At 40.3% G+C, this 22,482-nt stretch overlaps 1 protein-coding gene across 1 annotated transcript; it reads right to left on the reverse strand.

Moving 5' to 3' along the window:
• Positions 1-475: 475 nt before the first annotated feature.
• Positions 476-17,976, reverse strand: LOC139716744 (uncharacterized). Its single transcript, XM_071628278.1, has 11 exons — positions 17,839-17,976; positions 15,702-15,757; positions 13,447-13,558; positions 11,841-11,880; positions 10,654-10,786; positions 9,938-10,040; positions 4,027-4,212; positions 3,367-3,628; positions 2,412-2,516; positions 1,656-1,853; positions 476-681 (listed from the first exon to the last, which is right to left on the reverse strand). Exons 1-11 carry the CDS (start codon positions 17,902-17,904, stop codon positions 476-478), a joined length of 1,467 nt encoding a protein of 488 aa, XP_071484379.1. The 5' UTR covers positions 17,905-17,976.
• Between the last annotated feature and the right edge of the window lie 4,506 nt (positions 17,977-22,482).

Genomic DNA, 22,482 nt, shown 5'->3' on the forward strand with positions numbered 1-22,482 from the left:
TCAGCAATACACCGCAGGTTCTCTTTACATCCATTGAAGTGTACATGGTCGACAGATGAAGGTGAGATTTAGCCTCACCACAAGACTTCACGTAATGCAACGCTGCACACTGGCACTGGTCCTACGGTCCCTGACCAGTAAAAATCTCTGTTGGACCAGTGACCTTTTTAGGAATGAACCAGTAAAATTGAAAAAAAAAAAAGGGTACCTACTGGTCTGGCAGACAGGTCGGACCAGGAGAAAAAAATGGGTTAGTATGCAACCCTGCTTCACATAATGAAAACAAAGAAGTAGAGAAGGACACAAATTCTTGATGTCCAGGCAGTCATTCTCACGTTGTTGCAAAGGGACCAGCATCAGTAGCGAAATTTGGCTTGTACAAATGTATGTACTCACAGTCACAGTTCAGAGCCACATATACTCATATTTATATGAGTGAAAAGAGGCCTCTGGCCTTGTTTCAAGACACCACCCTTCATTTCTTTTTGAAGAAGCTCATGAGGGTGGATTGCTTCCCCTTGCTACTTGGGGGCGAGGTCTTCTTTCCCTTCCCCTTCTTCCCCTTCTTATCCTCCTCCTCCTCCTCCCTCTCCTCCTTCTTGGGTTTGGGCTTAGGGGGCGGTGGCGGCTCATCGTCCTCGCTGGCATCGGTAGACTCACTCTCCCAGACTTTTTCTGTAACTGCGAGGAGCAAAACAGAACGAGAACGAGACAGGTCTCATCAGAATGACAGTTTGAATGTGCATTTTCTTTGGATACTGACTGCTTTTGTTTGTGCTTGTAAGAAAAAAGATTTGAAGAGTCGTGTTGCAAAATGGGCTAAATGCCAATCTTAAACATTTTAAAGTAAGTCTATCATCAGAGCAAAATAAAACCTTTCCAGTGATACCTCACTTGTAACATAACAAGGACTATTTTTGAAGTCATGATTACAGATATCCTGTCTTTTCATATTATTTTCTTTGTTTTTTAGAGTCTTTAATCACAAATATCTCAACTTACCAAGAATTGAGTTAGCTCATTATGCTATGAAACTGAAACTGAAATGCTATTAAAAAGATTCATACTCTATATCCTTCCCATCTCACAATCAACACACTATCAACCCACTTGTCGTGATTCTCTCCTGTACGGTCTCCTCTTCTCTTCTCTCCCAACTTCATATTACGTCATCATTACGATCCCTTTCCCCTTCTCACCATATAAATATTAAAAAAAAACCAAACTCAAATATATATCCTTGCAAATCGCATCAGCCAGACAGGTTTCTTGGTAGACCCTTTTGATGTATTGCAAGCTAATTCCAAATGGTGGAAGATGAACTTTGAGCCCTTCTGAGAGCAATGTTTTTGCTTCAACTAAAGGCCATAGATACACTGAGGTTTAGAGTGATAATCAAAGTACTGAATGAGCTTACCATCTGTGCTCTGCGCTACTTTTTGTCCACCTTCTAAATATTTTTTTTCCAATACTTGACATCAATGAAAGCTTCTTGTTATGAAATCTTGTGAGTACCCATATCAGCTCGGAACGAATAACTATGAATTAAGTGAGTAAGAGAATGAATATGCCTTTAATCATAAACAATGTCTGCACAAACTAAACAAATGCTTGCTATTAAAGCCTGATACTTTGAGTAAAATGCCCACACTCACCCATACAACCCTCTTCGTCCATTGTAATCTTGCTCCTCAGGACCCTCTTCCTGATCCGCCTCTTACCACTCCCCTTTCCAGATGACTGCTCAGTCTTCTCTTCTGATTGGTCAGCAGTGGGGGGAGGGGCCTCTCCCTCTTCCTCCGATTGGTCTGGTTCAGCCTGAGGGGGTGGAGTTGGTGGAATGGGGCTGTCATCTGGGGGTAAAAAGGGCAGAGGCAGAAAAACACTCTATCAAGCTGTTTCAAAAATACTGATTGTGCTTCTTGCACCTTCTGCAGATACTCAAAGAGCTTATTTGCAAAGGGGGCTAGATCCATTTTTGATGAAAATTGAGTTATTACCATCACTGCACAGAATTCCATTTGAATTAGTTACATTAAAAATGTCAACTGCAGACATCCATTTGAATAGAAATTATCGCAAAATTAGATTTTGATTTTCCATACACTTGTGTACAAATTCTCACAAACAAACCAATTTTTCTCTTAAGTACAAGAAGTGGATCTAGCCCCTTTTGTAAATAAACTTCATTTCTGGAAAAAAGGTTTTGATACAAATATCGAAGTTTTGCATCAGTACCTTAAAGTGCAATGGTCAGTTCACATGACACTTTGAGACTTTGATGCGAAAAAGACATATAGTATGAACATGCACCAAACTTGCTTATTCAAATAACAAATATTAAACAAGCATAAAAACAACACAACAGCATATGATATAATAGTAAGTCTAAAATCTGCCCTCACACTTACCCATATCTTCTTCCTCTTCGTCCTCTTCTTCCTCATCACTACTGTCTTCTTGCTGGATGATGCGTCTTCGTTTCTTGGCAACCTTTTTTCCTCGTTCTTCGTCATCTGCATAAACAAAACAAAAAATTATAACTCTTTCTTTTTTCCATGTTGACTGATTGACATTTTGGATTCTAGCTAGCTTACTAGAAATGACATCTTCATAATCCGTGCATCATACAACAGAAGAAGCATGCCAGGAACCAACTAACCAACAAACCAACAAACAACAAACTTTATCATATAATGCTGTGAATAAACTAGCAAAAAAAAAAACAACAACAAAAAAACTCTGTTCTTACAAAACCTTCACCCCTCTGCTTAATATTCTCTCGCTTTTAATTCCGTTTTTTTTTTTTAACTCAACAAAGTTTTTAAACCAAATGCTGTTATTCTAGTACTATGCCATCTACTTGTATAACTTTTCCTTCTCATTTCCTTCTCATTTCCACTGTAGTTTCAGTTTCCAAGAACTGAAATAAACTTGAAAAATAAACAGAGATGCTATCAAATGTCTCTAAGGTTTTGCCAAAGTACTCATGTGAAAGGACTGAGCAATGTTTGTTTAATAAGGTTTTCTTTATCCAGGGCAGCCTCTTCAGTGTTGCAACTGCTCTACCAGTGAGCCCTGCTGTTATTATCACCCTAGCGATACCAGGTACCCATTTATACACTCGGGTTGAGAGTGATGTGGTGGGTTAAAACATCTTGTCCAAGGATGTACACATGTAAGCACTGGGCGGTAATCAAACTCAAGTCCTCCAATTAGGGGTCGGGACTCTTATCCACTATGCCACAATACCCTCATTTTTTTGTTTCATGAATACATGCAATAAAGGGGTTTACGAATGACTGAACATAGACAAGTAAATAAACAGACAAACTTACGGCAGAATTTGATAATACAGATAATCACCTGACTCAGATTCAGAAACACTGATTCTCTTCTTTTTCTCTGGCTGGGATTTTCTCTGGGTCTGCTTCGCTATGGTGACCTTTGACCTGGCAGGCTCCTCCTCCTCCTCTTTGACATCCTCCACTTCTACATCCTCTTCTTCCTTGGTTGATCTCTCCTTTGTCTTGTCAGCATCCCCTGCTGGGCTGAGTGAGGGCGCTGTTGAAGGGGTGCTGGGTTTCTTTTGGCTCATGAATGCCAGCATCCCCTTTGGTTTGGGTTTCTAGACAGAGAAAGCCGTATCTTATAAGATTTATATATATATTTTTGTTTCATTTACAAATATACTGCCAATGTTCAAAGGTTCTTCAAAAGTCATTAGCAGGGTAGAAATGGACCTAAGACCATGATTGTATTGATCACCAAGTCCCGTTTCATCAAAATGATATTGTCGCTCACGAGATGGACTTTATATTTTGTTTGCCTTCAGTGTTTCACTTTGAAAAAAAAAATGTTAATTTGAATAAACACATACAAATTCAAAGATGCTTACATGAAATGGTTTCTTTTCTTTTCTTTCTTTTTTTTTTGGTCACAAAACATGAGAGTGATTAAATAGTACTGCAATGGCTGATGGACCTTACTTCATTTGTATGGTTTTTTGCTTCAACCTACCAAAACTTCCTTCTTCTTCTCCTCTGTTTTCTTCTTTTCCCCATCCTCCTCCTTCTTCGGCTCCTTGGTCTTGTTCCTCTCCGCCTGAGCGGCGAAGCTGGCTGCCAGGGAACCTTTCTTGGCTTTGGGCGCTGATGGCTTGGCTGGGGCAGATGAAGTATTGGATGCTGACTGGTTCCCAAACCCATTAACCTGAAAGGAAGTGCGAGATTCAAGGGTGTTTGCAAGTGGTACACCTTGGTGTTGTCACAGTAGCTTGGACTGATGTTTGATGCAATTGTTTGTTACATTTGGGTTTTTTTTTTTCAGCATGGACAAAACATGAGTCACTATTAAACTTGCTGACTTCTGAAGAGTAACAAACATTCTTGGCTACCAAAATGATGAAAAACAAGGTTGTCAGCACAAATAGGTTATCACTTTAATTTTGGAGGCAGAGTCTTTGTCTTTCCAGTTTTCCATCCATAACCATTAGATGTGTTAATTAGAGTTAATTAGCACAACCAGTTGTACACTATAATAGAAAATTTAAATGAGAACTTACCTGTTTGAAATTTAAATTGTATTTTATGAGGAAGGCGAAGGAAGAGACTACGATGCATAAAGAGTAATAATAGGAGAGCCCGCACGCGCGTCCAGCAATATTAGTAGCTCCGAAAAATGTGAATACCAATACCAGCAGTCATCCTACTGCTATTGAGAACTACCTGAGATTATGAAGAAGGGTGGGAGAGGAGGGACTGTAGTCTCTTCCTTCGCCTTCCTCATAAAATACAATTTAAATTTCAAACAGGTAAGTTCTCATTTAAATTTTCTATTTTATTTCGGAAGTCTCGAAAGAGACTACGATGCATAAAGAGTAATAATAGGAGACTTTGAAGCTGGTAGTCACATTTTTTGGCCACACAGAACTGTGCCAATGACCATAATTACCACAAGGGGTACAATGTATGGCTTTACCTTTTACGATAATACTGCATGGCTGAAACCCCTATTCTCATTCCTGAGGGGTTTCGCGTAATATGTTTGAAATGTCTTCTCGTTACTCCAGCCTGCCTGTGCCAAAATCTCATGTACAGGCAGATCTTTCCTCTGGGCAGCAGACGCTGAGGCTGCTCTCGTGGAGTGTGCCGAGAACATGCTGGTGTCAATCCCAGCTTCTGTCATAACTGTCTTAATCCATCGTGACAAAGTTTGGGTAGAAACCCTGTGATACGGTTTACAAAAACTTATTAACAGATACTTTTGGTCCTTCCTAATGATCTGAGTCCTTCTCAGATACTCTCGAAGGTATCGTACAATGCAAACTCGTCTGTCTGGAGGGTACGCTCTTAGGTTAACGACTTGGCCTGTATTACCAGGTCTGTGGTGCTTTAACAAGTCATCAATGACGAAATTGACAGAGTTGTCTTTGAATGTCATCTTGTCTATTCTCAAAGCATTCAATGTCTGCACCCGCTGTGCTGAGAGAAGCGCTAATAACATTGTCACTTTCAACGTTAGCTCTTTCAAACCCAATTCGCCTGCAGGTGATTTCCTCCTCAGATAGTTGAGGACAGTTCTAACGTCCCACACCTCCGTGTAGCGTGGTCTGGGGGGTCGTAAGTGAAAGACTCCCTTCACAAATCTAGTTATTAGAGGATGAGTGCTTATGGAAAACGAACTGTCTGTGAGTGTCAGAAAAGAAGCCAGTGCACTTCTAGCAGAGTTTATAGTACCGTAGCTGGCTCCCTTATGGAACAAGTCGGAAAGAAATTCTAGTGCCCATTCCAATGAGGTCTGGAGATAGTTAATGTTGTTGGCAGTGCAGAAAACTTTCCATTTGCTGATGAAGCTATGATATTGCTGTCGTGTAGATTTCCTCCAAGAAGCTACGATGACCTTGACGGTCCCTGCACTCAATCCCTGCGACCTGAAGGGTTGGCTGAAAGCCTGCAACAGAGCAAATCCAAATGTTTGTGTAAGGGGTGGGGCATAAAAGACACAGGTTGAACAAGAAGTTGTGCATGTCTACATAGGACAAGTGGTTTTTCAGTCAGCATGTCCTGAAGTGCTGGGAACCATGATTGTGTAGGCCAGTTTGGTACTATTAACAACCCTGTGGCTTTATCTGCCCTTATCTTTTGCAGACATTTAGGGATAAGGCAGAAGGGAGGGAAAGCATAGAACCATAATGGACCCCAATCCACTGTAAATGCATCTACATTCTCTGCCGAAGGATCAGGCTGCCAAGTGATATACCTGGGTAGCTGTGCATTAAGTCTGGAAGCGAAAAGATCGATTTCAGGGAGGCCGAAATGTTCTACCACTTCAGTAAATTGGGCTTTGTTAAGCATCCACTCTGTTCGATCATTAAACTTCCTTGACATGAAGTCTGCTGTGGTATTGAGCCGTCCTGGCAAGTAGGCGGCTGTGATCCAAATCTGTCTTTCAATACACCATTCCCAAATATCATGTGCCAAATTGTTGCATTCCTGGGATCTGAAGCCCCCCATATTGTTGATATATGAGACTGCAGTTGTATTATCCATTCTAATGAGAACATGAACATTTCTCAGGTTAGAGCAAAAGGACTTCAATGCCAATCCTGCTGCAAGGGTTTCTAGATAATTTATCTCATTGTTAACAGCCTTTTCTCTTTCCACTTCATTCCATCGTCCCCCTATGTTTGTGCACATGTCTGTTGCTCCCCAACCAGACCCACTCGCATCAGTGCGCAATTCTATTGTATGCCTGGGTCTGTCGATAGGATTAGAGGTGTACTGTATGTGATCAATCCACCACTTAAGTTCCTGTTTGGCTCTACTAGACAAGCTCATTTTCCTATCAAAATGACCTTTATTGGCCTTCAATGCCAAAATCTTCTCTTTTTCCAAGATTTTGTAGTAGAGGGGCCCATATTGGGCTGCAGGAAAGGTAGCAATCAGTTTCCCTATTACTCTAGCCACTTCTCGGATAGAGGATTCTGTGGCATGCAACAGACTTGTGCACTCAGCAGTGATATCTTCCTTCTGATAGATTCAGGAAGAGTAACTGTCATGTTCACAGAGTTAAGGACAAATCCCAAAAAGGTGATTTCTTTAGTGGGTTTTAACACTGATTTAGTCTGATGGACAAGAAACCCCAAGTCTTCGAGGAGATCAGTCGTAGCATCGACTGCTCTTTGAGTGCTAGCCTCACTCTTCCCAATAATGATAGTATCATCAAGGTATCCCACTACCAAGTGACGTGCTCTTCTCAGATGAGCAAAAACCGGTTTGAGAAGCTTTGTGAACAAACGCGGTGCTGTACTAAGCCCGTTTGGCAGTGCGCAATATTGCCAAAGTTTGCCCTGCCACACAAATCGCAGGTATTTCCTATCCTGCGGATCAACTGGTACTGAATAGTAAGCATCCTGAAGGTCGACTGAGGCTAGCAAGCAATCTGGTGTAATAAATTGCGTTGCTGTATGGATGGAATCCATTTTGAAATGCTGATAGACTAGGCTTTTGTTCAACTCTGAGAGGTCAAGAATGACCCGAAGGCTGCCATTCTTCTTAGGGCGGGTAAAAATGTTCGAGATGAACTCCCCCACTTCATGTGAACAAGGTTCAATAACATTCTTGGCTGCCAGTGAATCAATTTCAGCTTGGATATTGGCCAAATCTTCATTCTTTACTTTGAACTGAACCAAAGGATTAACCCTTTCAGGTGGAAAACATTCAGGCTTGAATTCAAGTTTATAGCCATTCACAGCTTGTAGTACTGTGGGATCTGAAGTTAACTTCTCCCAATTACATGCATGAAGCCTCAGTCGACCTCCAACTGGATGGTCATTTACACATGAAGTGGTAGGTCTAGATTCTATAGATCTAGTAAATTGAGGAGTAGATCTAGAATACCGTTCTTCTAGATAAGGTAGAAATGCATCATGGTCAGTTACTGACATGTCAAATGAGCAATATGTTGAATCTATATCTCCTACCTCTTCAGAGGCGGGCTGTTGGGTTACTTGTTGTGGGGAGTCTTGCTTCTGGCCTGTGGATGAGCTCTGCTCTGTGGCCGTTGCTGTGGGGGAGGTCGCGACTTCCCCTGGTAGCGCTGGTCTAAAAAAGGACGATTTGCCGTTCCATGCACGAAGCGTGAGGCTGCAGCGCTACGCGAGCCCGTCCAGCCCGCATCGCGAGCCTGCCGGCGAGCTCCGCTGTTGAAGGGCCGTCTGTACGGATGGAAAGAGCCGCTCGGACGAGAAGTATGTTTCTGCTGGGTCCTCATGACCCCAGCAGAGGCCTTATGTTGTTCTTTTAGATCTTTCATCTGTCTTGTGAGATCATCACCAAACAACAGCTGCGTGACTGGTGTAGAAGGCTTACAGAGATGCACGTATTCCGAGTTGATGTCCGGCTTAATCAGCTCCTTTCGCACGCAATTCAGTTCAAAGTGCGCATTACTCAATAGAGCAAGTGCGTCTTGCTGAGACTCGGAGATATCTCGCGCGTCGAGAGAGCGAAGAAGAGCCCCAATACCGCGAGTCAGACATTTCTGCACTCTCTGTAGTTTCAAATCACGATTACGCGTGACGGACTGCAAGTGTTCCCAAATGGGAGCGTTCACTTTAGGTGTATCGAGGTGGGGGCAGTTGCTCGGTGGGGGGTATTTTTCAACCGTTTCCTCAATGGCTTTATCTTCTAGTTTGTTGCCAATAAAGTAGTTCACCGATTTTGCGATTTCCTCGTCAACTGCCTCCCCAATCCCGAGGGGGATAGCATACTTGGCTGCCAACTGTGGTAGCTGTGCAGCAGGGGGAACCTCTTCCACCCCTTCGTCAAAATCGAACGGTCCATCACGCTCTGCGTCTTCAGACGTAGACGTATCAAAATCGTCCCCAACAAAATGGCGGACGTTAGTAGGCAAGCGGGAAAATTCCTCCGCTGTAGATTTCGATGTAGACGCGCCTGTATGTACCACAGCAGCACGGCTAGTGGTTTTATCATGCGATTGGGGAAGGTGTTTCACCACTTCGGCGAGGAGATTTTCAAGTTTGTCTAGACGAGAACTAACGTCCCCGGAGGTAGACGCCCGATCCTCGGAAGGGGCTTTTGATACCGTATGAGGAGCTTTTTTGGGAATTTTCTTCATCGTCTTCTTCCCTGAATCTTGAGCCTTTCCGATGCTCACATTCTTCTGTACGTGCGCCGTACCGGCATCGCCGGAGGGAGGCGCTGGTGGTGGTAACTCTGACTTCGTGGCACAGACCTCCTGTCCACGTGTAGCACGTAAAGCGAAGGATGGATCGTGCTGCTCTTTCGAGCTCATATTTATCGAACCACCGTAATGTTTAGGCTCGAAAGATGCGTCAAAACACTTCTCAGTAGGTTCCGGATGACCGGCGAAGCAAAATTTCTCGCGAGAAGGAAAATTCCGGCGATGAATTTATGGAAAAATTTCAAACCGCGGAGCTATGCAGGAGAACCTCCTGTCGGCTGGAACGAACGCGAACGTATTGCTGGACGCGCGTGCGGGCTCTCCTATTATTACTCTTTATGCATCGTAGTCTCTTTCGAGACTTCCGAAATAAAATCAGTCATCAGAGTATGACATTATACTAAATCTTGATATCACCCAACACATTTGATGGAAAGGGGTTACATTCGATGATCTGAAAAAAACAAACAAATGAAAAAAAAATGACAAAAATTACCACATTTGCATAAATAGTGAGCTCTTGTTGGAATACCACTTATTCTCTGACAATTCTGATTATGCATTCTTGTAGACCACATCAGACACTGAGCACAAGCAAAATTTGGTGACAATCATGCAAGTGACAGCAAAGATCTCAAGACTAAAGATGCCCTCATGCCCCCAGTGTTTGAACCTAAAAAAAAAAAGAAAGAAAGAAAGAAAAAAGCCCAGTCTTTCTAGGGTTAAGACAAACCTTGGGCTTCTCTGATGTAGAAGTGGGCTGCTGGGAATCTCTTAACCTTTCTAGCTCATCTTTTGATCTGACCTTGGCTGCCTCGCACTGAATGGCACTGAATCTGGAAAACAAAGTCAAGACATCTATGAGGATCACACTGCTACCTGGTTAGCAGCATAAAGAAGTGCTGTCTCACTCAAGTTCACCAAACATGAGTTAGGTTCCATGGCCTCCAATGTAAGAAGGGCAACTGCTAAACCTGGACCGGGAAGACGCATTAGCATAAGGTCTTATACAACCCTGCATCATCCTCGTCAAATGGAAACTTTTTGCAAAAGCTTTACCTGTTGAGGAAGGGCTAATTTTGCTACAACATGCATTTTACATAGACACTTGCCCGAGTATACTCGGGACTCGTCCTCAACAGGTTGAGCCCACATTTCATCAACCTGTCAATGTCCACATGTGCACTATTGCAATATATGCTACTGCAACATTTGAACCTTTAACATATACATTTATACACACAACATTTAACTAATATTCCCAGTTTAAAATGGACTGTGTATTCATGTACATGAACTGGGCTAACAGAATAGTGGCAATTCCAAAAACAGCTGTTTTGAATCAATATTTGTGAAATCATGAAAATTGATTACAAACCTCGGAAACAAAGATCAGCTTCATCAAAATATATTATCAAACCAATGAAGACACTTGGTATTAAAATTTACCTATTTGTTCTTGTGATGTGTTGCTTGGTGATCTCATAGTCTGTCGTGAAAAGGGCATTGCTGTCCTTGAGAGGGTTCTTCTGGACACTGAAAATATGCTGACCGAGCACCTTTTTCATACTGGACTTTACATCTAATACAAAAGAAATAAGAAACATGTTTAGCATCCTGCCTCCGTGGAAAAATGGACAGAGGAGGCCCCCCTCTTTCTTTCTTTCTTTCTTTTTTTCACTAAATGGCTGCCTGACACATTTGATAAAACAACCTACCGCACTATTTTATAAGACTGCCGCTAGTTTTTGTTTTTTTTTTTTGCTATTGGGCCCCACTTGGACCAAGAATATGGAATCAGTTTATCAATCTTGTTAAGTAAGAAATGTGATCTTTTCTTCTGAAAGATCATATATTTTTGTCTTTTTATATTCACATTTTTTGAAAATAAAATAAAAAGGAAATAGCAGGCAGCCTAAAAAAAGAAGAAGAAAAAGAAGAAGAAAAAAAAAACAGACAAGGATGCTTAACATTTACTTTTTTTGTGTACCAATGTACCTAACCTAACATGCAAACCACGGACATCATACAATGGCATGAAAATTGACATCTACACAAGCATTCAACAATGGTAGAAGCTGTCATTGTTAGAGGCTCATAGTCTTGCATTGTCTCAATTGAAATCTAGCATAAATGAACACCTCATGCTATAATGGATAATATGCAAAAATAGTCCATTCTTTACAGAAAAATGACACAAACATATCAATTCCTACAATCAAACAGTCCACCCTTTATACTACCTCTCTAGATCTGACTGTATCAAGTGTATTTGTTCATCATATGCTTTTAGTCTGTCTCTTTTTATTTTACTTTATACTTTACACCCTTGAAGTGCATACAGACTTCTTTCAGAATGTGTTCATTTGGTATGGGTTATATGAGAACAGTTAAATACTATCCTGATTGTGAGGTATTAAAGCAAATAGAACTTTTGACTTACATTATGTGAGCAAAATCCTATTTTGGACAAATTTACTGAAAACAGGAAATTCTCCAGGTACAGTAAAGCTTTAAAATACAAATCTTTTGCAAATATTTGTGATACAGTTCTCATCAACATCATTCATTTTTTTTTTCTCCAAAATTCATGATTGAAAAAAGGTGAATAAATTCAAGGTTTAGTCTGACAGTACCTTCAAGTCCATTTTCATTGACGATCGCAACTCTTGTCATCTAGACAGAAGAGAGGAAAAAAAAAAATCATTTTAGTCATTCATAATCAAAATGTCTACAATGGGGAAAAAACCCAGGTCACATGGACTACAAATCAGTCTTTAGAATATGTACAAATGTACACAGCTAGTATAGATTGATTGGAATGTTGCAGATATTTTTGTCATTAATATCATGAAAGTGCTCTTTGTGTTAAACATGTGTAGCTACAGGTCAGGTTGCAGCGAACATACACACATTTGCTGTATTCAAATTCTGTATGAAATAAGAATTATCAAAAGGCTTCATGTTCAAGCACAGAAAAGGGTTTGATTTGACAAAATGCACTTCATTATTATCCAGTTTTATTCTGGGTTTATTACCAGTATTCTTCACAGGGTTGGCCGGATTTACCTCACTCTAAAAGCAGCCTCTCTCATACTGTCTCGCCATCTTGCCCAATTTGGGGCATCCTCCTTTCTCAAGCCAACCTCCCTAAGCTCCTCCTCCACCTGTCTCTTCCACGTCTTCTTCGGTCGTCCTCGCTTTCTTAGCTCATTCACTGTAAACTATAGCACTTTCCTCATTTTCCACCGACACATGGTTAAATGTATTCAGGAAAAGATAACCATTCACACATCTCTAGGTAAGATCACATTTGTCATTCTACAATGTCCCCCCCCCCCCCCCCCTTTTTTGTGGTGGGGTTGTTCAGCTTGCTTATTTATTACACCAGTGGTTTTCATAGCATTATATTAACCAAGCCTTGCGATCTGATTTATTACTTGTGGGTATATTGTATGATGCTGGCAAATACAAATGCCTAAGGTGAGTTCCTGCCTCTACATTTTTCTCACCATACAATTCACTTAAGTTGTACCCATTCCAGAGTGATAGAGGAAATGTATTCTGTGCCATGGAGAAACACAAGAAGCTCCAGCTGAAAATCTGATTTTGTATGGTTAGACTGGTATGTAGCACAAAACACAATGGCCTTGCCATTATGCCTATTGGTAGTACAGCTGAACCTCTCGTATCTGGACAAGTCGGGAACGGGGTTCATCCGGATAAGGGATTTGGCCGGATACGGGAGACTCAATGCTTTATATACATTGTACATACACATGTACTGATGTAGCCCATTGTAGTACCACAATGTGGTACTACAATGGGCTACATCAGTACATGTGTATACTGCAACCTTTTCATTGTTACACTCAGTAACAGACCCAAAAATAGAGGTTCGTGTTTGCAAGAATGAAATCATTTTCTTTTATAAATTCTTGGGATGATTTACCTAAATAATTATTATGAAATGTATCAAGTAGATCTTGAAAATAAACAGTAGGAGTCGACGATACTACGCTTCAAAATTCGATCATCACGGCTCGGCAAAGTCGACTGTAGGTCGCCATTGTTAGATTGAGTTGGGAATCCCCCTTTCCTCCCGTAATTATTAAAAAAGAGAGAGAAAAATCACGGCGAGATTGCATCCGTATAATAGAGAGATCCGGATAAAGGGAGGCCGGATATCAAATAAAGAGAGGTTCAACTGTAGTTCACTGGAGAGTAATGGATATAGTTCACCTGTATGCCATTCTTGGTTTCTTGTGTCCCTGTGAGTGCATAGGTTACATTTAAGGTGGATGGTGCATCCCTGGTCTTCTTTGCTTGTTCTTTGATGAATGTCTCCAGTAACCTTCAAGAGAAACAAATGCATAAATAACATAGAAACACTCCATCCACATTACAACTCTGATATTTGCTTTTGGGCAGGTGCGTCTCGGGTATTTTGCTCACATCTACACATGTTGCACTAGATATCCATAGTAAATAAATGTATGGAAATATTAATTTCCATACAACATCATTATAGGAGTTGAATATATGCAGGAATGGACATGAACATCTATTTTAGATAATGCCATTTGACCCTCACAAATCAAGCACAAACCCCACTACTTCCTAAACCCCCCAAAGAAAAAAACACCAAAAAAAACAACAACAACAAACAAACAAACAAAAACAAAAACAAAGCAAAACTAGAGAGGGGCCGTCAAAGGCGGCAGACCCACGCCTAAGTACAAAGTCGGGGTAAACATAATGTGCATTCGGTCATCTACCAGAATTCGGCCACTTAATTGCCAGTGTGCTTTATCACCAGCCAGTGAGTTCTACCAAAGATCGTACACTGAAGTGTACGATCTTTGGTTCTACAGTCACATCACACACAAATCACATCATTACACATACGGTATTAACACTCATTCACGTACAGGAAAGTCCTTAAGTCTCCTCCAAAAATCCATCGAAAATCCCAAATTCCACCGTCAAAAGTGCAGAATCGGAACTTTTCCAAGCGCGCGCGAATTAAGTCCAGTTCTAAGAGTATTGTCTACGCGACGGGTCGCGGAAAAAGCGCTAAAAATCGAGAAATACGCCGTTTTCTTGCGGGATATTTTGATTATAGCAAGCCGAGAGTGTGATGATATCAAAGGTCGTATGAGTGTACGATCTTTGATGGTATCCACAAAAGCAAAAAAGAAAAACAAAATTTACGTACCCCCTAGGCAATTACCCCTATGATTAGTGTCTACGGGAATTATTCAATGCAAGGGTTGAATGCAAATGTCTACTGCACCAGTATTCGGCCACCAACGAGCGCCGCAACGTCCCCGGTGCAATTTTGCACCAACAGTGTAGAGCGCGATGCATTTTCAGCGGCCTTGCACACGCATTGACATTGAGCACGCATATCGTGCAGTGTGACTGCGACCGAGCAAAATGCTCCTCCAACGAAAAAAACAATCAATGTTAATTTGAAAAATCATCAAATATCAAAGGTCGTATGAGTGTACGATCTTTGATGGTATCCACAAAAGCAAAAAAGAAAAACAAAATTTACGTACCCCCTAGGCAATTACCCCTATGATTAGTGTCTACGGGAATTATTCAATGCAAGGGTTGAATGCAAATGTCTACTGCACCAGTATTCGGCCACCAACGAGCGCCGCAACGTCCCCGGTGCAATTTTGCACCAACAGTGTAGAGCGCGATGCATTTTCAGCGGCCTTGCACACGCATTGACATTGAGCACGCATATCGTGCAGTGTGACTGCGACCGAGCAAAATGCTCCTCCAACGAAAAAAACAATCAATGTTAATTTGAAAAATCATCAAAATACGGGCCAGTTTGTGATGACGGAGAACGAACTTTCATAAATCTAGAAGGACATAGTCCCTCAAATAGGCCTAAACGTAAATTTCGGAATTCTTACGAACATTTGAGCAGCGAAGTCGGATCGTTGGGGAGTTTATGTTTTCGTATGGTAGCGGAAAATCGCAAAGTGAGAAACGGGAAATTTTCGGAATGGTCACTATACCATGGGGTCAAAACTTCAAGGTCACACAGAATTTGCAAGGGTCAACCGATTATCACCAAAATCTAATCGATTCTTTCCTGTCATTATCCAAACATTCCCTGAACATTTTGTGCAAATCCGTTTACCCGTTCTCTTGTTATCTTGTACACAAACAAACAAACAAACAAACAAACAAACAAACAAACAAACATACAAACAAACAAACAAACAAAAAAACAAACAAACAAACAAACAAACAAACAAACATACGGAACCCTTTACATAACCCCCTGCCGATTTTCATCGGCGTGGGTAACAAAACTGCAGCTGTGATGCAAGACATTAAAAGCATTCGACAAACTTATAATTTTCACTTTTGAACCCTTTCCTTTGTGAGAATGTATTTACGAACGTTCAAGGTCACCTAATATGTGATATGTGATTGTATTGAAGATGTTTTTGATCAGTTGGAATTCTCACCTTTTTGCAGAGTTTACATGAACTTCAAGGGTTTGGCTGAGCCATTTGTAGGTCACCTGCAGAATGGATGGATACAAATGCTTAAATTAGAATTTCTTCTGTTTAACAATGCATATATTCATCTGTACATTCCTCTTACGATACCATGTACCTCTTTAACCTTCAGACTTCTGAATGATTTTGCATCAACAACCTTTTGTATAGACAGTGTATTATTCAACTGTAATGTGTCATTGAGATTGTTGTTATTCTCATAATACATGTACCGGTAGATTTCAACAGAAGATGAATACAATTTGCAATTAAAATCTTCACTATTGCACAACCTTTAAGGCAAAGGAGAGGTTTCATTCCATATAAAACTTGAGAAAATGAGTGAGAGAAAGGATGAGAAGAAGCAAAACGAAGAGAGAGAGAGAGAGAGAGAATGGGTAGCCTAGGAGAGCGAGGGGAGAGAGCATGGATGAGTGACTTGAACAGGAAGATGCCTTCGGGTATCGAAGAAAACATTGAATACCGGTAATGAAATTAACACTTTAGCATCTAACTGGGAATTAAAATATTGAGATGATCTGTAAAAGAAAGTTACTAAAACCATACAGTTGTAATTGGATCATTTCATAAGATTCTAAAAAAAAAAATACTACTATAACTATGGATAACTATAGCAGTATGTTGGATTCCTAGATATTTTTTTTCTTCAAGATTTTAACAGGTTTCCTCTAAATGCAATCAGCAGCATAACATTCGGATTCCACACTAATAAACAGGAAAAAGGTAAAGTCAAACAAACTGAGAATTTCTTTATTTCTTAAATTAGACATAAAATAACTCTACTGTCTACCAGAGTAATAAAATTATAAGTATGGTAAACTTCACTGCTTCACATAGACCAGTGGCAGTGTAGAACCAGACAGAGACAATTAAAAACCCGCACCAAGGTCTGACCTCCAATACCAAAGTTCGACCGTGCGCAAAACTTTGCTTCTACTTGTACTCTCCACAAGTACGGTAACGATGCAGATCGAATTTTGGACTGCCTTTATGGTCGGATTTCTGGCGGCTTGCTTTACTTTAGAAACTGAAATACTGTATGCAAATACATGTGTGTATGTTAAGGCAAAGATATAGCACCACCTCACATACTGTAGAGCTTCTGGAGATCTCATCATGCTTGTTGATTTGAACAAAAACAGGACCTGGACTCCAGCTCCAGGAGTATCAATAAAACGAAAAAAATATATTTGTGTCAACTGGTCAATGATTGAGCATCAGAAATCTCCCAATAAGAAGGCCCATTTGTACTGTAGATCTACTATCTAGGCTCCACTTGTACATCCATTTACTAATCGTCAATATCAACACCGAAAATCTAGTCTACCTAGATAGAAGATAGCTCTGCTTTGACATGAGTGTGATCGTGACCAGGCAGTATGGTGACTGTGGTGTGAGGAGCCAGTCTGGCCAGGCAGAAGGCAGAGACTCCAACTCTCCCGTTTTCGACGGGAGATCTCCCGCCGAAAACCCATTTTTGCAAAATCTCCCGTTCTCCCGCTTGATAGTTGATTTCTCCCGCCCAGGCTCTGTGTCTCCCGTTGGAAAGGATTTCTTACTTATTGCTATAGTATGTTGATAAAATAAGCCTTAGATAGCACCAGAGAGTATCTAGAACCCTAGGAACTTCGCACTTCGCACACATCAACTTGGAGTCTCACGTTTGCTAGGGGTTTCAGGCGGGAGAATCTCCAGATCAAAAGGTGCTTTGGGTTGGAGTCTCTGAGAAGGTATCTTGTCAGCAAACAAACAGCTACCCGGTAACTGTTAAACAGTGGACCAATAGCCATCCAAGCAAAGGCCAATTTTATTTAATTCTATGAGTAAAGTGATGAAATATATTAATTTAAAAGAGAAAAAAAAATACCTAGGAATCTGGCGTAAATACTCAATCGTGAGTGATACACGCCATTAAAACCAAAACAACAACAACAACAACAAGCACTTGTTTGGACAAGTAAAGCGTTATCTGGCAACATCAAAATAAAGGAATGGGACTGACACTGCAGTGACACAGACTGCGCGGGGGAAAATGGACAGTTGGTACTACATGCCACAAAATGAGAAATAATCGTAAATTTACCACTTTATCCTCGTCGAATACATATTCTTCGATGTTGTTAAGGAACACAGTTGTCTCGTCCTCCATATTACTTAAATTTTACTCTCTTTTCCTCATGGTAATATCGCGAACATACTCTTTGGACTCGCGCGCTGACGGGGTTCCGGAATACTGAATATGTTTCGATGATGAATAAATTAAGCTCAGGCTAAAATTATAAAAAGAGCATGATATGACACCAAATTTATATTTTTGAAATAAACATATTTTTATTTAAAAATTACTATTTCATATTTACACAAATTTATGAATTTTGAGGACGATCATTAAAAAGCTGCAGATCATAGCTCTAATTTTCGCACACAAAACCATGTAAACTTCCGGTCTGCAGAGGCGTTCTTAGCTACGTACAGGTGTATCGCGCGACTCATGCCCCATCTTACCGAGTACTGTATACCATCAGCCGAAGCAAGCCAAGTAAGGTAATGTATGTAAGTGTTTTGTATCCCTTTTAAGCACTTGATTTGACGGCTGTTAATATGGGCAAAACAGATAAAGCTACTTATATTAAACCTGACGTCGAGAAGCGAATTTACACAGCAGAGCTCTCTCTGACTCTGTGTCACGCATGCAGCAGCTGTTCAGCTACCAACCCTCTGCCTAATCTAGCTGAGTTCCGTACCGAACCCTGGGGCGGGGCCCGGGGAAGCCGTGGGCTAGGCTTTGGCTCCTGGGCCGCGGAGTCTCGCTCCTGGGACTTGGCGAGTAGCTCAAGTAGCTGAGGGGCAGCATGATCAAGCAAAAGATAGCCACACTATGCACTTTGTGATTACAGTCACGTACATAAAAATTGAGGTTAAATTTTATACTGTCAAAAGAAGAAACGAAACCTGGATTCCCTGGAATTATAGAAATCATAATCAGCACAGCAGGCCGGGCTCGACAGTGTTGACTGTACGTGTTGACAACGTTATAGTGGCTATATGGTGGAGGCCAACAAAGACTGATGCCAGGCCACCAACAAATATCCATAATTATTGTTAAAGGTTATCTTTTGGTGACCCAAATGGGCAACTACGTGAGTTGTAACGTTATATGGATTGTTATGTTTCTTTTAATTTTGTGCCACTAAAATTTTACATTTAAAGATTTTAGTGGCTTGAACCAAAAAAAAAAGAGAAAAAAGTTAATGTTGAGCCTTGAATCAGTCAAGTACAGATTGGGGTATTCCACATCGATGAATTGCTAGTGATCAGTATCTACCTACAATACAGTCCGACCTTGGTCTAGTCACTGGCCATGTTTGGACTGGCACCTCTCAGCATGAGCGATAATTTGGCCGGATATGGGAGAAATAATGTTTATGCCAGCATCTCTACATGTTTGTTGTCTACATGTACAACTACAACTACAAGTGTATGTGTATAGTTACTATTAGTAAGTCCACTACTCGTTGACCACCTATTTTTAGATCGACCATCTTCGCGGAATGCCTTTCTTTTATATAAAATCAAAAGAATGCATGGGACGGGGCGCAATATGCTAGAATATTCAAGCCCTAATACAAATCAAGAGAAATGAGGAGGGAACAGGGAAATAGCCTGAGGAAAGAGGAGGAAAAAAAATTGAAGGAAATCCTGATTAGTTAATACACATAACTGATGTTATTATAAACATGTCTTTGCTATTCACTAGGACTGTCAAGGTGTATGTGATTTATCAACATCTGGAGAACAGGCAGCCGGTTAAAAAGACGAGCTTGCACCAGCGCACAATAAAAAATATGACTTGCATTTGTCACTGAGAATTCCATGCATATGTTATGAGTCAACAATCTGATCCCGGGATATGAATCTGCGGTATTTTCTGCCAGAGTGGAATGAAATTTAAGTTGAAACTGAGGGAAATTTTCTAAGATACAAGGTATTTAGTAAAAAAGTGGTCAATGAGTAGTACTAGTAGGTCCAACCATACATTACGTAGCTACCGAGTCAGTGGTAGCTGGGTACATTGCATGGTACACAGCAACAAGTTGGTATAATCTACAGCAAGTTAAAATTATAGTCTTTTTTTTTTTTCTTCTGAAATTAAAATATTTTAATGTAAAATTTGTAATGTGCTTCTCTTAGGAATTCATATCATACTGTATGCCTCTTTAAAACAAAACTTTACCACAGCAAAACTTAAGCAAAACTTTACCACACTTGAAGTGATCTTCATTCTGAAATCAAAAAGTTGTTACCTCTGGTCTGTCTATACCTCTAGAGGATTCTGTCATATTGTACACAGTGATAGAAAAATATCATGAATTTGGAGTTTTTGTCCATTTTTTTTTTCATGCAGTGTAACATTTTATTTAGCACTACCATTTCATATTGCCACTTCTGCAGACTACCATTTCATATTGTCTCTTCGCCAGACCCTTAATGAAGACACAATATCTAAGAGAATAATCTTGGGGAAAAAAAGTGGAATAAAAGCTGAGAAAATGAAAGGGGATTGAGCAAATCCTAGGAAGGATTAATGTGGGAGAGAGAGAGAGAGAGAGAGAGAGGGAGAGAATAATAATTGAAAGTTAAGTCCTGGGGGGCATTTTATGAAGTGTTTTGTCAGATACTTTTTCTGACAAACTTATACATATAAGCTACTGAATCCATGCATCTGATTGACTGAGAGCATATTTGTCAAGAGAATTATCCGACAAAACGCTTCTCCCCCCCCCCCCAAGGGTTCGTGTGGAAGAAGGATATGGGAGAGAATATTTAATGTTAAGATATAGTCCTGAGGCTGAGAAAGCACTGAGAAAGAATCCCTGTAAAGAAACGGTCAAATGGTAAAGTAGTATTATCTTAACCTTTTTTCTTATTCTGTTCTTTCTCTTACACTTTAGTCTTATCTCTCCTCGACTTCAAAACCACTTTCCTTCCTGTTTTATTTCCTCCTTTCGTCATTTTGATTCCATGTTCCGTAGTCTGCATTGCTTACTGACTACATTTCTCTCCCTTTGATAGTTGTGAAACATCTGTATGAATTTATATCTACTTTACTTCTCTCTCTTAAGGCCATGATTTTTCCAATCTTCAACCCCCCCCCCTGTTTGTTTCATCTTTCTCCTCCCAATGATTTCTGTACCCTTTACCTGATTTTCACTCTACTCTTCCTTTTTTTAACTCTCCCTGTCCCCTATTCTCTCATCTCCACAAGTGGAACTTCAACTTCCAGCTCACTGCTGCCACTGTGTTGTCACTATTTGCCTTATTTAATACTAAGTACTCTCCCTATATTGCTTCCCTCCTGTACTCTCTTTTTTTCTAGATTCTTCTGCCAAGCAATGGTCTCTGTAAGGACCATGTACACATGATGCTAATGCAAACCTCTCTTTCTTGTTTGTTGTTGTCATTTTTTTTAATGGGGCCATTGCTTACTGTAGTCTGTATGTGCTTATTTCAACATGATTTAAAGAGTCGATACTTTCTTTTGCTATGAAAGATGCAGACATTTTGTAGAAACTATGTTTTGTAACTTTAAAGAGTGTTACTATAGTATTGATGTGTCATGGTAATTGGCAAGTTATACTTTTTGACCAATTTTTGCTTAGATAATGGAAATGGTGCATCGTGTATATTTTTTAGTTTACATGAACGAAGAGCTGATAATCTGTTTTGGATGCATGGGAATAAAAGCAGTGCTAGTATTAAATAGCAGTCTGAGAACAGCGCAATACAAAGTGATATACTGTAAAACGGGGAATGTTCGCATGCATTTTAATTTTGTGAACTTCGCGAGCGCCAAGATTCGCAAAATTAAAATGCCCGCGAAAGTTCTTGTCTACACAATACGCATTGAACGCCAGTGACAATTGGCAAAAATTTCATGCCATGAAGAAGGCCGTCGGCTCCAATACGTGAAAATTTCATGCCGCGAATATGTCATGTTTTACAATACATGTATACTGCATGAATTAGCCACAGAATGATTTGCTGAGGTATTGACAGCTGAAGTGAAAGTTACCCTCATGTTTGAGGATCATCAATGATAATAAGCAAAGAGGAAAGGTTGGGGATCGCTGCCTTTGTTTTAGCAAAGCCTGTCCATCAAACTCTACATACATTGTAGACATATTTCCTGATGGCGATTGGGCTCAGTGTACAGTAGATTGCTGCTGGCCTGAGATCCCAGATCATTCCATTTTGTCGTTTAATAGTGCCTGATATATCAGCCTTACATGTATTTTATTACTCTCAGAACTGTTCACATATTTTTTTTTTCTGACCATTAGTGTATGTTTATTACTTGTATGCAAATCTGTAGAGGAAATTTTCGTGTGCACACTTGGATTGTGATTATCCTGCTAGTGAGCATTGTATCTGCATATTTGGAATGACAGTAATATATTTCGAACATGATCATGCGATGCCTGTTTTTTTTTTTATCTGTAGTTTGCACATGGTACCCAAATGTCAAGATTCTTGAATGCATTTAATGAAATAAATTTTGTGTATTGCCAAACATACTTCCACATTTTCATGACTCCTTGCAGTACCTGAATGATGAAGAGTTCCAGTGTAAGCTTGGGTGATGCATGTACCTCCCGAATGATCTAAGACGACAACATTTGTGCTGACGTGACAGACACTCAAATACAAGGTATACAATAGTTAGGAA

The sequence above is a fragment of the Diadema antillarum genome, unplaced genomic scaffold (genome assembly GCF_040938485.1).
Source record: "Diadema antillarum isolate AM-2024a unplaced genomic scaffold, OU_Dant_1.0 scf00000069, whole genome shotgun sequence".
NCBI classification, from domain to species: Eukaryota; Metazoa; Echinodermata; class Echinoidea; order Diadematoida; family Diadematidae; genus Diadema; species Diadema antillarum.